This window comes from Vicia villosa, unplaced genomic scaffold (genome assembly GCF_029867415.1).
Source record: "Vicia villosa cultivar HV-30 ecotype Madison, WI unplaced genomic scaffold, Vvil1.0 ctg.001829F_1_1, whole genome shotgun sequence".
Lineage (NCBI taxonomy): Eukaryota > Viridiplantae > Streptophyta > Magnoliopsida > Fabales > Fabaceae > Vicia > Vicia villosa.
In genome coordinates this window covers 233,952-248,006 of record NW_026705740.1, presented here as the reverse complement: position 1 = coordinate 248,006, position 14,055 = coordinate 233,952, and the positions used below count along the sequence as shown (strand labels likewise).

The window sequence follows — 14,055 nt, the reverse complement described above, 5'->3', positions numbered from 1 at the left end:
TTAAAAAAGTATTAAGGGGTGAGAAAAGATAACCACCATTTTTAAATGGTGCATTGTTGTGGAGGTTCAATTTTCGAGTGCCTTCCTAAAATGATATTTCTTCCTGGGAGTAGGTATGAGGTCCCGGGCTCAGTGTTCTAATGGTAACAATATATACTATTTTTAGCAACACACTCTTCTCAACATCAAAAGTCTAATCAAAATTCTGTTATGATAATTAATAGTTAGTTACTAACTGTCACGATACAAGTGATCTTGAGCAAAAAATTAAAGTGTAAGAGCAAAGTCTTGTTTTTAATCCATCAAAGTGCAAACTTTGATATTTTTTTACTGCTGCCACATCCAAACAACCTTGAGATATCTTGGAGAAGTATTATCTCCAAGTATTATAATGGTGGAAGCAAGATGAAGAAATCAAAGCTACTAGCTTTGAGAAGGCAGTATAAAAATTGCTCCAGATAGAAGATTAAGAAAATATGGTTGACTTTTTTCATCGAGGTGCAAGATATGACCAACTCCACGACTCAATAGACGAATAACAAGCATGTGTTGCTAAAGCGGAAGATTTTAAGGATTCATATTCTATGTAGTTTTGATGATGGCGGAGCAGATCATTTTAAAGATTCTTATTCTATGTAGTTTTGATGATGACAGTTATAGATGAAGATCACATTTTGGTTATGTAGGACAAGTTCAATATTTGATTGTAGTCGTTCCATAAGACAATCAAAATAGACTTAAATATGATTAAAAGAGAAATTTGGACGAAAATAAAAAACTCCATAACTTACTATTAATATATTTAAGCCATCAAAATATCAAATTATTACATTCATCAAGTGGATATCTTAAAGTATGCAAATAAGGAGTAAAGATCTTCTCTATTTCTCAAAAGAAATGAAGATGTCCATTATTATAGTTTTAATGTATAAATGTTTATTAATGTCACAACTTTTAAAAATGCGTGCAAATATATCTTTTATTCACACTAAAACTATAGTAATTGAACCCAAGAGCACTTGGGTGAGATGGCAAGGGTCTCTTCCAGCTTAACTAGAGGTCATGGGTTCGATCCCTGTCCTGGGTACTGGGTATAGCTCTCCTCGAGGTATAGCTCTCCCTCGGTTTATAGGAGACAAAATCAACGTTATCGACCAATATGAACAATGAACATTAAAATATACAAATTAACCATAATCAGACTAAAATATTTGGGATGACCGCCAAAATTAATTAAAAATTATAAATAAATATATAAATTATGCGAAACATTATTAAGTCCTGGTTAGTGTATTATCAAACATTTGTTTTTGAATTTGTTTAAATAATTAAAAGGTCAAAATGTTTTACACATAAGTCTTTTTCTATCACATTCATCAAAATGTTTTTAACAAATATTAAATATTAAGATTCTCATTCATTAGAAATAAAAACCAAACTGATACATATATAGATTCTTAACATTTCATATCCAACTTAGGGTGCGTTTGATTTTCTAAAAGCGAGGTATTGGACAAGACAACTTTTTTTTTTGTAATCTGTTTGATGCAAAAACTAATCATGGCATTGGACAAAAAAATATGGCAAGGTACTAGACAAAACCATAATTTCTTGTCCTCCACTAAACCATGGGACAACTTTTTATCCCAAACACTAATTATCAAAAAAATTATTTTTTACTCTCTTTCTTATTATTTAATATTTTAATTCATAAATATGATATTAATATTTTATATATCAAAAAATGTTATAATAAAAATTATACTATTTTTATTCGGTTCATTGACATATCAATTAAAATAGAGAAAAAAAATCTCAATTTATTATTTTTCTTCTCTTCTCATTATTTAATATTTTGATTCAAAAATATTAATAAAAAATATTATATAAGAAATTATATTATTTTGTCTGCTGCATAAATATATTAAACAAAGTAGAGTAAAAAACCTATTTCTTCATCTTTTTTCTTCCTTATTATTTAATATTTTGATTCATAAATATTATATTTATATATTAATAAATAATATTATATTAGAAATTATATTATTTTGTCTGGTGCATAGACATATCAAGCAAAATCGAGAAAACAGTTGTCCAGTTCAATAATCATCAAACATATTACAATACAAAAAGTTGTCTTGTACTGTTATGTACTGTCTAGTACTGTTCAGTCCAGTACTTCATATTTTGTAAATCAAACGCACCCTTATTGTTTTTAACATTTTGTATTAAGATTCTCCCTTAATATAGTTTTTAACATTTCCAATCAAATATAATTACATATATAGTTTTTAACATTTCCAATTAAATATAATTTCCAATCAATTTCTCTAAAAAACTGATACATATAATTTTCAATCAATTACACATAAGTCTCTTAGAATCAGCATTGTTAAGTCCTACGAAGTTGATTGGAAATTATGCTTTTATGAAATGCCAGACTTCAACAATGCTTGTAAGGTTTAGAAAATTTTACTTGATTGTTGTCTTTTTTTTATCTATTTTTTATTAATTTTTTTTATCTTTACTATGAGGTTTGTAGAATAAAAGTGACTTTTTTTTACAATAAAAAATAAAAAATGAGGTCAGAACAATTATTTGGACATTGAGATGTTTGGTCTGCAAGTTGTTCATGGAATAAAGAAGGTTTATGAAAAAAATAAATAAAAACAGCATTGAAGTATAGATATATGACTATGAGTAGTGAAAATTATAGTGTGTGGGACCACGATATTGGTAATTAATTAGAATGATCTAACACATATACTTTAAGAATAGCATTGCTTTAAGATAATTTATACTATTAAATAGCTAGTAGCCTGTCCAGTCACTTATCCGGTCTATATATTTTGTATTTTTCAAAAAACAATGGGGTGGCCATGACCTTCTCCGGTCACCCCTGGCTCTGTCACTGGCAAGTTGTATTAAAATTGAACACAAATGCTTTCAAGTTAGTGGTATGACATGAATGAGTAATAAATTTTTATTTGAGGATAGGTTAAAACTATTTTACACTACCAATTCATGTTTATTACCTCAAATTATTTTAGAAATATATATATTTTTTAAATTTTGTAATTTTAACTATGTTTTAGATTTTAAAAATGTATATTTATATTATAGGATATCAAAATTAATTTTTTAATTTTATAAAAAATTATTCTTATAATATTTAAAAATATTTTTATAAAAATTTTAAATATAGAATAAATATCTATTTTTTCAAAAGTTAAAATTCAATATCTTGACGCAATAACAAAAAGGTAATAAAGTAGAATGAGATGTCATATTAATTTATAATACTTATATTTACATTTAAGTTAATTTAAAAAATTAATAAAATATCTCATATATATATATATATATATATATATATATATATATATATATATAAATATTTTGTCAACATTTTACTTTATGTGTAAAAAGATAAGTATAAAACAAACATCCAGAGTATGAATATCTATTTTATATTAATGAAACAGTAAAAATTAAGAGAAACTAACATACACAATTGAATATCAGAATTGAAATATTTTGATGATGGTGTTTACTTTAATAATATCGATTAATCTCTATAAAAAATCATTAGTTTAAATATAATTCTTTTTTAAAAATTAAAGATTAAGAGAAACTAACATACACAATTGAATATCAGAATTGACATTTAATTTAATAAAAATTAAAGATTAATTATTATACATTGTTAATATAAATTTCTTTATGCATTAAATCATTCAAAAATATTATTTTATAAATTATTAAAGTAAAAATTAAACATTAGTAAATATTTAAAGGTCACGATTATCTTTTACATTGTTGGTGCAAAATCATTTAAATTTTAAAAATATTAATTCATAATTAAGTGAACTTTTATGTCATTAAAATTACAAAAGTTAAAAATAAAAAAATAAATATTTAATAAATATAATTTTAAAATAAATGATAAAAATTAAATTAAAAAATAAAAGAGTAATAAAAATCAAAATAATTAAAATTGGACCGGGTTTATCAACTGGCATAAACATTGATATTTATAAGTATGACAAACTGACATGCCCGCTCCGTTTGATCTGCCACGCAAAAGTCCACAAAAATAGGGACGAGACGGAGTGAGCTTTGTTATGATGGAGACCTAAAACCTTGTCTACTTCGAAAAAAAATAAGTGTGGGATGGGCGGGCCCCGAATATTGTACCTTTTAAGCTTAATTTTTTTTTTTAATACCCGCATTTGCAAAAATTTATAAAAAATAGAGCGGAACGAGATGAATATTAAAGGGGTCGGATCATTTTACCATCCTTAAATATTTACTATTTATATATTAAAACTCAATTGTATAAACTCCCTAAATTGTCCTTTCACCACAAATTTTTTACACTAAAAATAAAAATTTAAATAATCAAGTAATATTTACTTTTTCTATTCTCATCTTCTACTACCGCATGACATGTGACATTTATTTTTTTTTAACATTTATCAATGAAATCACATTAAATATTCTACACTCATTCTTTCTCTTAATTAAAATTTTAAATTTCTCTCGTATTTCTTTTTCCCAACTTTTTTACTTTTAATTTTATTTTCTTTATTTATTATCGGTAAAAAGTATTAATAATATATTTTTTTGATTTTAATTAAATTTAAAATTTATTTATCTCATAGGTCACTATTAACGCATATTTATATTATTTTAATCAATAACTTTCTTAATTTGAGAGACAAAGTCTTTACTTTTAAACATTATTTTTTTCTTTTTTCATCTCACGATTTATTTTTATTTCTTTTTGTATGATGAAATGTGTCTCCGGAGGACTCATTAAGAGTTTTAAAAAATATATTTTGTTTATTAAAAACATATATTCAATGTAATGAAAATTGAAATAATTAACTTTTTTAATAAATAAAAGGTATGTTTTTAAAAATTCTTGTATTTAATGCATTGCAAGTTTAAATAATTGATTTATTTAAATAATATTTTGTTTATTTGAAATCCTTAACTAGTATTCCATGGGCAGCCGTTTTATATAATTATTATTTATTAACAATTAAGTTAATTATTTCAAATTTTACATTTATATATAAATATATTTTATATCATATTAAATAACTTTTTTATTTTATTAGTTATTATCATTCAAATATCTAGTTCTATTTCGGTTCATTGTTCTAAATATCTATTTCTAAATATGATATTATACTCAAAATATTTTATACAATATCAAATTTTTTGATAAATATCGGTTTATAACAAATAGTAACAAATATTTATATTGGGGTTTGTTTTAAAAACAACGTCAAGAAACCCTACTCTTCTCTCTCTATTTTCTATTCCGCTTGCAATTTTCATCTTCAACCTTCAAAACACTGTTAGGCTCTCTTTGGTAAGCCATATTTTCGACCTTATAGCTTATGTCTTATGTCTTATAAGCTCATATGATAATTTAGACCTGTTTAGTAACGGTCTTTTCATCACGAGCTTATAACTTATTTTACTAGCTTATAGCTTATTTTCCAGACGCTATTTCAAATAGCGTTTTAGTTTATGTCTTATAGCTTATCATTTTTTCTTCCTTTTTTATCCTTATTATTTTAATTAAAATCCATTTTCAACCCTTATAATTTATTTTAATTTAAAATAAAATAAATATATATTAAATATCTTTTATGTCATTTTACATTTATAAGTTAATTGAACCGCTAATTTTACCAAACACTTCAATTAGCTTATAAACTATCAGTCTCAACCATCCGCTATAACCTATAAGTCATCAGTCATCAGCTATCAGTCATAAGCTATAAGCTATCAGCTAGCTTATCAGTCAACCGCTATTTTTACCAAACAGACCTTTAAATATTTTTACAAACCCTATTCATCTTCTATTTATTCATCGGCCGCCGCACAGATAGACAGACATTTTCACCGGCCGCCGCACAGATAGACAGACATTTTCACCGGCCGCCGCATACAGACAACATGTTGGACATCAGGCTATTCAGAGAGGACAAGGAGGACATTGGCAATCCTGAACTCATCCGCGAATCCCAACATCGTCGATTCGCCAGCGTTGAAGTTGTTGATCAAGTTATCGATCTCGACAAACAATGGCGAAAGTGTACTCATCTTTTACTCTATCTCTAAATCTCTACTATACAAAAATTGCATCATCGACCTAATCTTGTTTTGTTGCAGGTCAATTCGAGTTAGAGAATCTCCGAAAAAAATTCAACAAGTTCAATAAGGAAATCTCCATACTCAAGCGTGTAAGCATCACTCTACATTCTATTCTTACTTATACAAATTCAATTGCAAATCCTCATTCCTTTCCATTGGTGTGTGCGTTAGGCTGGTGAAGATGCAACTAACCTCATTGCTCAATCTGAAGAGACCAAGAAATCAATAGCCGAGAAAGAGGTTGAGGTCCGCGAATCTCTAAACAGTTTGAATTCCAAATTGGAATCCATTGGTAACCTCATCCATGATACCGTTCCAATCAGCAATGATGAGGTCTGTTCTAGTTCTATTTCGCTTCATTGTTCATTGTATAACTAGTCTTAAAAATTCTTGTGCTAAATCAAATCAATGCTTTAGGCCGACAATGCCGTGATTAGAACGTGGGGAGAGAAAAGAGTAGAACCTAAACTCAAGAATCATGTCGATCTTGTTGACCTTCTCGGGATAGCAGATTTAAAGAAAGGTTAGTTAATTGTGCATCACTATTTTCACTGCATCTGTCTTTCCCAACTGAAGCTTTTTATGTTAATCACCAATGGAACACTTCCGTGATTCAACTGCTGTACCGAAGGCTTTTGATAGGTTCTGCATTTCTGACTGTGTTACCTTCTCTGATTGTATCCTAATCCTTTATACCATGTTGGTTGATGCATAATAGGAGCGGATGTAGCTGGAGGTAGAGGTTTCTATCTCAAAGGAGATGGCGTCCGTCTTAACCAAGCTCTAATCAACTTTGGGCTTGAATTTTTGGAGAAAAGAGAATATACCTTATTGCAAACTCCTTTCTTCATGAGAAAAGATATAATGTCCAAGTGTGCTCAATTAGCCCAATTTGATGAAGAACTTTATAAGGTAAAATTCTCAAGTTTATTCAAATGTTGATTTAAGTGTCCATATAAGAATTTGATTTTATTACAAACATATTAGTGATACCTTTGTACACAGTTCGTAGTCTATTGCAAGCTTATAATTTATATTTGAGATTTTGAGGCCACCGAATATGAATATTTCAAATGCATACTAACAAGCCTAAGGCCATCCCCAATCTTTTCCTCTGATCTGGTTATATTATTTTAGGTAACTGGTGAAGGAGATGACAAATATCTGATTGCAACAGCAGAGCAGCCGCTTTGTGCATATCATATAGATGATTGGATCCAGCCTACCCAGCTACCCCTTAGGTAACATGGATTTAGTCACATCTTTCATATTAAACTGGAAAACTATGTTATATTTTTAACTTTGGAAACATACTTTCTGCAGGTATGCTGGATATTCGTCTTGCTTTCGTAAAGAAGCTGGATCTCATGGTCGAGATACTCTAGGAATATTCCGAGTTCACCAATTTGAGAAAGTAGAGCAGTTTTGCATTACCTCCCCAGAAGGAAATAATTCATGGGACATGCACGAGGAAATGCTTAAGAACTCTGAGGAATTTTACAAGGCGGTACGACAATGTCCTTCATAATAAAGCCATTTTTTTAAATTTAAGCGCTTGTTTCAAAATGATTTATTAGTTTATGTCCCCCTCCCCTAAGAGATAGGGGTGTTATAAATAATATAATACTCTCTCTGGGCCTATATATAAAAAGAACAAATTATCAAGACCTATGACACTCATTTGATATGGTAATTTTGAAAGGTTTTTTCTAATGTAACCTTGTATTAAATGTTTTCCCACCCATAAAAAAAGGCACATTAATATTTGGATCCAAAAAGTCCTAAATATATTTCTCTTATATATGAGTCCTGAGGGAGAATTGTTTTGGAATGGTTGCTGAGTCCCAGGGTAAAGTCAATCTATGGGATTAATCTGCTGTCTTGTTTTTGACATTTCAAACACGTCTAAAGAGGGGAATAATTAATGCATCTCAACGTTTCTTGTAAGGCTTTTGATATGTAGGACTTTGTTGTATGTTTGTGATTATTGCCAGTCTTCTGTCATTACCTCATTCTATTTCATCTTGCTGTTGCCATTGCATAGAGATTTGCTATCTTGGTTGTTTTCAACCTAAATTGATTGCTTTCTTCACCCTCCTTTTTAGTTTCCGTCTCTTATGTAATTATATTTTATTTACTGCAGTTGAACATTCCATATCGAATTGTTTCCATTGTATCTGGTGCTTTAAATGATGCTGCTGCGAAGAAGTATGATCTTGAAGCATGGTTTCCAGCTTCTCAAACTTACAGGGAGTTGGTATCCTGTTCAAATTGTACTGACTACCAGGCCAGAAAATTAGAAATTCGATTTGGACAGAAAAAGGTCAGTTATGCCCAATTTCATCATATTGATGGCGTCTTTACATAATTGATAGCTTTATTACATAGTATTATTCAATTACTTTAGGATGAAGAAGTTCATTTCCAAAGAGAGGAGAGATCGAGAGTTCTTTCCCCGTTTATGTCAGGATCTCATAATAAGTGTAGCAGAGATGAGGATGATTAGAAATGACAATGTTAGAGAGTGTTAGGGTAGCAATCTATAGTAGAAAAATTGGCTTAGGTGGTTTGACATGTAGAGAGAAGACCTAGAGACATTATGGTATAATTTGATCCATGTAGAGCAGACCCCACTCAGTAGGATAAGTCTTGATTTTTTGTTGTTATACTTCCTGAAATTTCGAAATACTTTCCTCCCTGGTGACTAGTCTTTCATTGAAATTATATTTTGCAGACAAGTAAATTTTATCTACATTAAAACATTCTGAGAATAGCTGTTAGTAATGACGATGCCTACTTCTGTGTATAGGCCTAATACATTATGCAATTAGACCCTCAATGACTGCATACATATGGTTTGCAATGGGCAATATGTTCTTTTGGCTAACTAATTTCAACCGTCTTCAAGATTATTATTTCATAATTTTGACTGTTAGCCTTTGCATCTTTTTTCCTGTTGCAGAGCAATGATAATGTGAAGAAATACGTTCATTTGTTGAACTCTACTCTCACTGCTACTGAGAGGACCATTTGCTGCATACTAGAGAACAACCAGAAGGAGGATGGGGTAGAGATACCAGAAGTCCTCAGGCCATTCATGGGTGGAAAGACTTTCCTGCCCTTCAAGAACAAACCGAATAACGAAGCCAAAGGGAAGAAATCGAAGGCTTAATTACATTATTTTTAGTCTGATATTTTTGAAGAGCTTAGTTCAGAATTGTAGGTTATGATCACTATCATACTTTTAAATGTTTTTCAACCACCTCCTCCCTTCTTGTTGTATGCTTTGAATAGTAAATTATCTTCAGCAACATGCACAATAGTGCAGAAAGGACCACATGTCATATTCTGTAACTCATTATTCTATAAACCTTGTGTTTTATTGACTCCGTTGGGTTAGTTTTAAACATTGTGAAAGCTTTAGACTCCGCATTGAACGTCCACTTTTGCATCAAAGTTTCTGTCACAAAAATGGCTCAACATGTTTATTTTTGTTGCCATAATATGAGTAATGAGATTTAAGTGTAACTTAGTACAAGGGGGAATCCTGGTTTATGGGATTAGAGTTCTGAAGTCTGCATTGGTTTCTATCTTGCAGGGGGTTGAAACATGTTCAATTTAATCGAGCTGCTCACGTACTTAATTCAATTACGAATTTCATTGGAAAGAGGAATGCAGTCTGGAAAATTGGGACTAGAATTTTCAATGTATTGTAGTAGGGAGGAAATGGGGTGATTTTATTCGGTGGCCGGTATTTTATTGGGTAACCTTATAATTACGATTTCTAGTTTTACAACTATGATTTTTTATGGATAGTTTTACTTATAACTATGATTATTGATTTTACCCAAACTTTTGCCTGTTTCTGAATCCGTGTTGTTGTAAGAGACGGAACTTTGGATTCTAGGGATAATTCTGAGAAAATCCCATTCTGATGCTAAGGGGATTTAGAATAAAATCTGATTCTAAGAGAATATAAATGTATGCCATGAGGATTTAGAATAAAGTCCGAAGCTAAGAGAATATAAATGTAGTGATAAGTAAAGTCATATAGAGAAGATTGTATTTTTTTAAATTACGGATTTATTCATTTCTTAGATAATTGACCATAATATAGGAAGAAAACAAAAATCTGGGAATTGTCAATTATGAATGGAAAAATAAAAATAGAAATTAACATATTATAATGGAAATTATGTAGCACTCTAGTAAGTTAGGGATGGACATCGGAACAATCAATGTCTGTTGCAAAGTTCGATTTGGCCGGATGATGGGTGGAATAGTCGACGGGTGTAGCAGATGGTTTTGAGCAGGGGAGAAGGAGAAAAAAATAAAAGCCTAAGTAAATAACTTAGATTCTAACTACTAATATCTTCCACATCGCAACATTTTACAAAATGTATGGTTGGTTTCAATGCTAAGATGTCCATTGAAGCTCCAACAATTGCTCACGAGTCATGACCTTCATACTTGAACATTGTGGTCTTCATCGCATATATGGTCTTCTATCTAGGGGTGATCGTATCCGAACCAATCCAAAAGCAAAACCGCAAATCGAACCAATCCAAACCGAAACCGCAAAAAACCGCATTTGGTTTGGATGATTTTGGATGATTTTTGGACTAAACCGCGCGGTTCGGTTTGGTTTGCGGTTTTTATTTCACAAAACCGAACCAAACCGAACCAAACCACATATTTAACTTAAGTTTTAAATTTTAATAATTAATTTATCATCTTTCCAAATCTAATTGCACACACGTTTTGAATTTTAATAATTAATTTATTAACTTAAGTTTTGGCATAATCCACTTAGTTTTTGTATTTTATTGAGCTACATATATATATATATATATATATATATATATATATATATATATATATATATATATATATATATATATATATATATATAATTCTCTCTAATATATATATTTCATTTATAATATATTTTTAGTTCTCTACTGTTCTTGTAATATAATTGTTCTTGTAATATAATTTCTTTTGTATGGTATAATATTATATATTATATTGACATTGAATTATTTTCTTTTTTTCCTTTTATTTTAGTACAATTTTATTTTATAGTGTAAACCGCGGTCCACCGAACCGATCTAACCGCATTAGTTTGGTTTGGTTTGGTTTGGATGACTTTTTAAAAATCAACCGAACCAAACCGAACCGATCTAACCGCATTAGTTTGGTTTGGTTTGGTTTGGATGACTTTTTAAAAATCAACCGAACCAAACCGAACCGCATGCATTTTTATCTCGCGGTTAGGATGACTTTTATGCTCAAAACCGAACCAAACCGCACCGCGAACACCCCTACTTCTATCGCATGTATCTATGATGTATTACTTGCTATACATAAAATTTGTGGTTTTTTGTTATAATTAGTATTTTAATATGAACTCTATGCCACGTTTGCCTGATGTCGGTATCTGCAATCAACTCTTTTATGCCCATATATTGTATTGAGAAAGCAATTATAATTTTTTTCTTTTTTGATTGTAGTTACCGCTTTCTCTTCCATAATATATAGTTCGAAAGTTATGTCTACCTCTTCCTAGATGAGATGGATTAAAATTGTTGGAATAATTGTCTCTCCGATGGTGAAAGTTTCCATATCCTTTTTCTCTAAAGGTTCCTCAATCTCTACCTCTGAAATGTTTTTAAAACTCAGCTCTCGCAATGCCTAACTTTCTCTAGTACCATTTTAATATCAAATACATAAAATTAACAAGACAGAGCAAAGTCTAAGCAATTTTGTTACCACTATATTTCATTCATATTAATTGATACACCATTATATGCTAGTGAGCAACCATATGCACTTAGTAAAATCTCATATGGTAGTGATACAAAACATAGATGGTTCATTTCATTCTATCGGTGGTGCCCGTGACTGAAAGGATTTGTTCTGCCATTCTAGCAGCAGTTAAGGACAAGGATAATTGGCAGGATTAAGAAACTCAACTTCCAAAGTCCCAAGATAGCAAGTAACCTATTACTACTACTACTACTACTAACCTAGAAAGGGTTGCTAGAGTAGAATTGTTTTGTCGGTGTATCTTTTTTGGAGGTTAGCGTTTGGAATTTGGAGCAAAACAAAACGTGTGGAATAATTCACACAACAACCATTACTACCCTGTTGTCATTTTAAGGAGCACCATTTAATTGCCAGATACTAGTACACAATCTAATGGTTTTTACCGCATGTTATTGTCCTCGCCAACCGTATCTACTTGTTCTTTTTTTATTTTTTACTTGCCTTGTTTGTACTAATGATTTTCACATTCAATCTGAGATAACAATAGCCATGCATTTATGTAGAGCAGTAAAACAATAATACAAGAGTGATGATGTTTCGTACCATTGTAGTAGTTATTATTATAAGACAAATCAACCTGTTTTTTTCCAGCATCATCTGATATTGTTCAACCATGATAGTTACATATAGTGTCATAAAATGATGAAAAACTGAATGCGGTGAGCGTGGATCGAACACGCGACCTTCAGATCTTCAGTCTGACGCTCTCCCAACTGAGCTATCCCCGCATGTTGGAAGCATTTCTACTTGTTTATATTTGATTTACGATATACGATTCTAATAATACATCACATTAATATAGAATGACTCCATAATTATTTGAAATATAGTGTGTCAGATGCATGTGAAGTTATGCAGTGAGAATCAATATTAAAAAATGAGAGACGAATTTGTGAGTTGAGCAGCAAAGAACTTTGTTAGTGGGGACCACTCAGAAAAGCATGTGATCCATTATTGGGTATGGCTATGGCATACAACTCATTCCATCTTTCATTGCTTTCGCATCCAAACAAAATATTCACAAGTGGACACTAACCCTTTTCAGCATAAAACTGTCACAAGTGGACTAATATTTTACTTTTGTTGTTGTATGTTTAGTAGAAATCAATTAAGGAATTCTACAAAAAGAGAGAAAGAGGGAATCTATTAGGAAATGTATTGTAAAACATTAGTATATTATCTAAAAATTTAACATACAACATGTTTATATATTTCCTTCAACTAGTGTCTTTTTAAAAAAGAGTTTATTTAGATAGATACTACTTTGTATGGGGTGTACAAAACTCAGCCCTTTAAATCTTTCAGATTAATTCATGGTCATGTCGAGATTTAGAGGTGTACTTTTTTAATTATATATTTAGGTTTGAATCTTGTGTTTCGCCATCCACATAAAATTTTGTTCTGACATGATGATGAGATTGTTCTTACAAATTAATCGGTCATTGAGTAAAATATCAAAATTTTAAAAATAAAAAACACAACTCTTTAATACATTTCAACACGTAAATTTTGTGTTGTGTTTAACTCAAAGTGACTCTTTGGTGATTGTTCTGTTGCAGAACTAGAAATGGATGAGATTGTGGAAGTTACGACGGAGCGAAGTTTCGCGAGTGATTCAGTTATGCGACATCATGGATTGAAGGTTGTGATCACATTGCTTCTTGAACCCTAGACGCTGATCTTGAATTGATGTCGATCTTGAATCGACGTTGCTAATCTCCGATACGACAGATTAGAGTGAGGGTACCTGCATGGTTAACACTTCAACACTCAAGTTAATTTATGGTTCAAGATAAGCGTAGTGAGAGTGGAAATTACAGATTGTATACTTGAAAATCCTTTGTGAAGGTATTTATACCTTGGGCTTATTGGAGCAGGCGGGATAAATAGACCTCGTGTTATTAGGCCTTTGGCCGATGCGGAGCAGTATGTCCTTGGGTCTTTGACCGACACATAATAGTTGCCCATAAGACTCGTCAGTCACTCTGGATGTCGGGGGATTCTTTTAGTAGTCGTGGTTGGTCCTTGAGAATGGTTGCCCAAGCGTCTGAT

At 30.6% G+C, this 14,055-nt stretch overlaps 1 protein-coding gene and 1 non-coding gene across 2 annotated transcripts; one reads left to right on the top strand and one right to left on the bottom strand.

Annotated features, from left to right (window-relative positions):
- The first annotated feature begins 5,859 nt into the window (after positions 1-5,859).
- Positions 5,860-9,602, top strand: LOC131636770 (serine--tRNA ligase-like). Its single transcript, XM_058907369.1, has 9 exons — positions 5,860-6,115; positions 6,193-6,263; positions 6,346-6,507; positions 6,592-6,697; positions 6,893-7,086; positions 7,312-7,415; positions 7,498-7,681; positions 8,318-8,497; positions 9,137-9,602. Exons 1-9 carry the CDS (start codon positions 5,977-5,979, stop codon positions 9,344-9,346), a joined length of 1,350 nt encoding a protein of 449 aa, XP_058763352.1. The 5' UTR covers positions 5,860-5,976; the 3' UTR covers positions 9,347-9,602.
- Positions 9,603-12,658: 3,056 nt separating this feature from the next.
- TRNAF-GAA (transfer RNA phenylalanine (anticodon GAA)) lies at positions 12,659-12,731 on the bottom strand. Its single transcript has one exon. It is a non-coding gene; the product is annotated as a tRNA-Phe (tRNA).
- Positions 12,732-14,055: the final 1,324 nt, after the last annotated feature.

Bases quoted from the DNA above. Each gene is read 5' to 3' on its own strand.
- LOC131636770 (XM_058907369.1), top strand. From the start codon at position 5,977: ATGTTGGACATCAGGCTATTCAGAGAGGACAAGGAGGACATTGGCAAT. The intron at 6,116-6,192 runs GTACTCATCTTT...GTTTTGTTGCAG, and splicing joins CGACAAACAATGGCGAAAGT to GTCAATTCGAGTTAGAGAAT. The intron at 6,698-6,892 runs GTTAGTTAATTG...GATGCATAATAG, and splicing joins GATAGCAGATTTAAAGAAAG to GAGCGGATGTAGCTGGAGGT.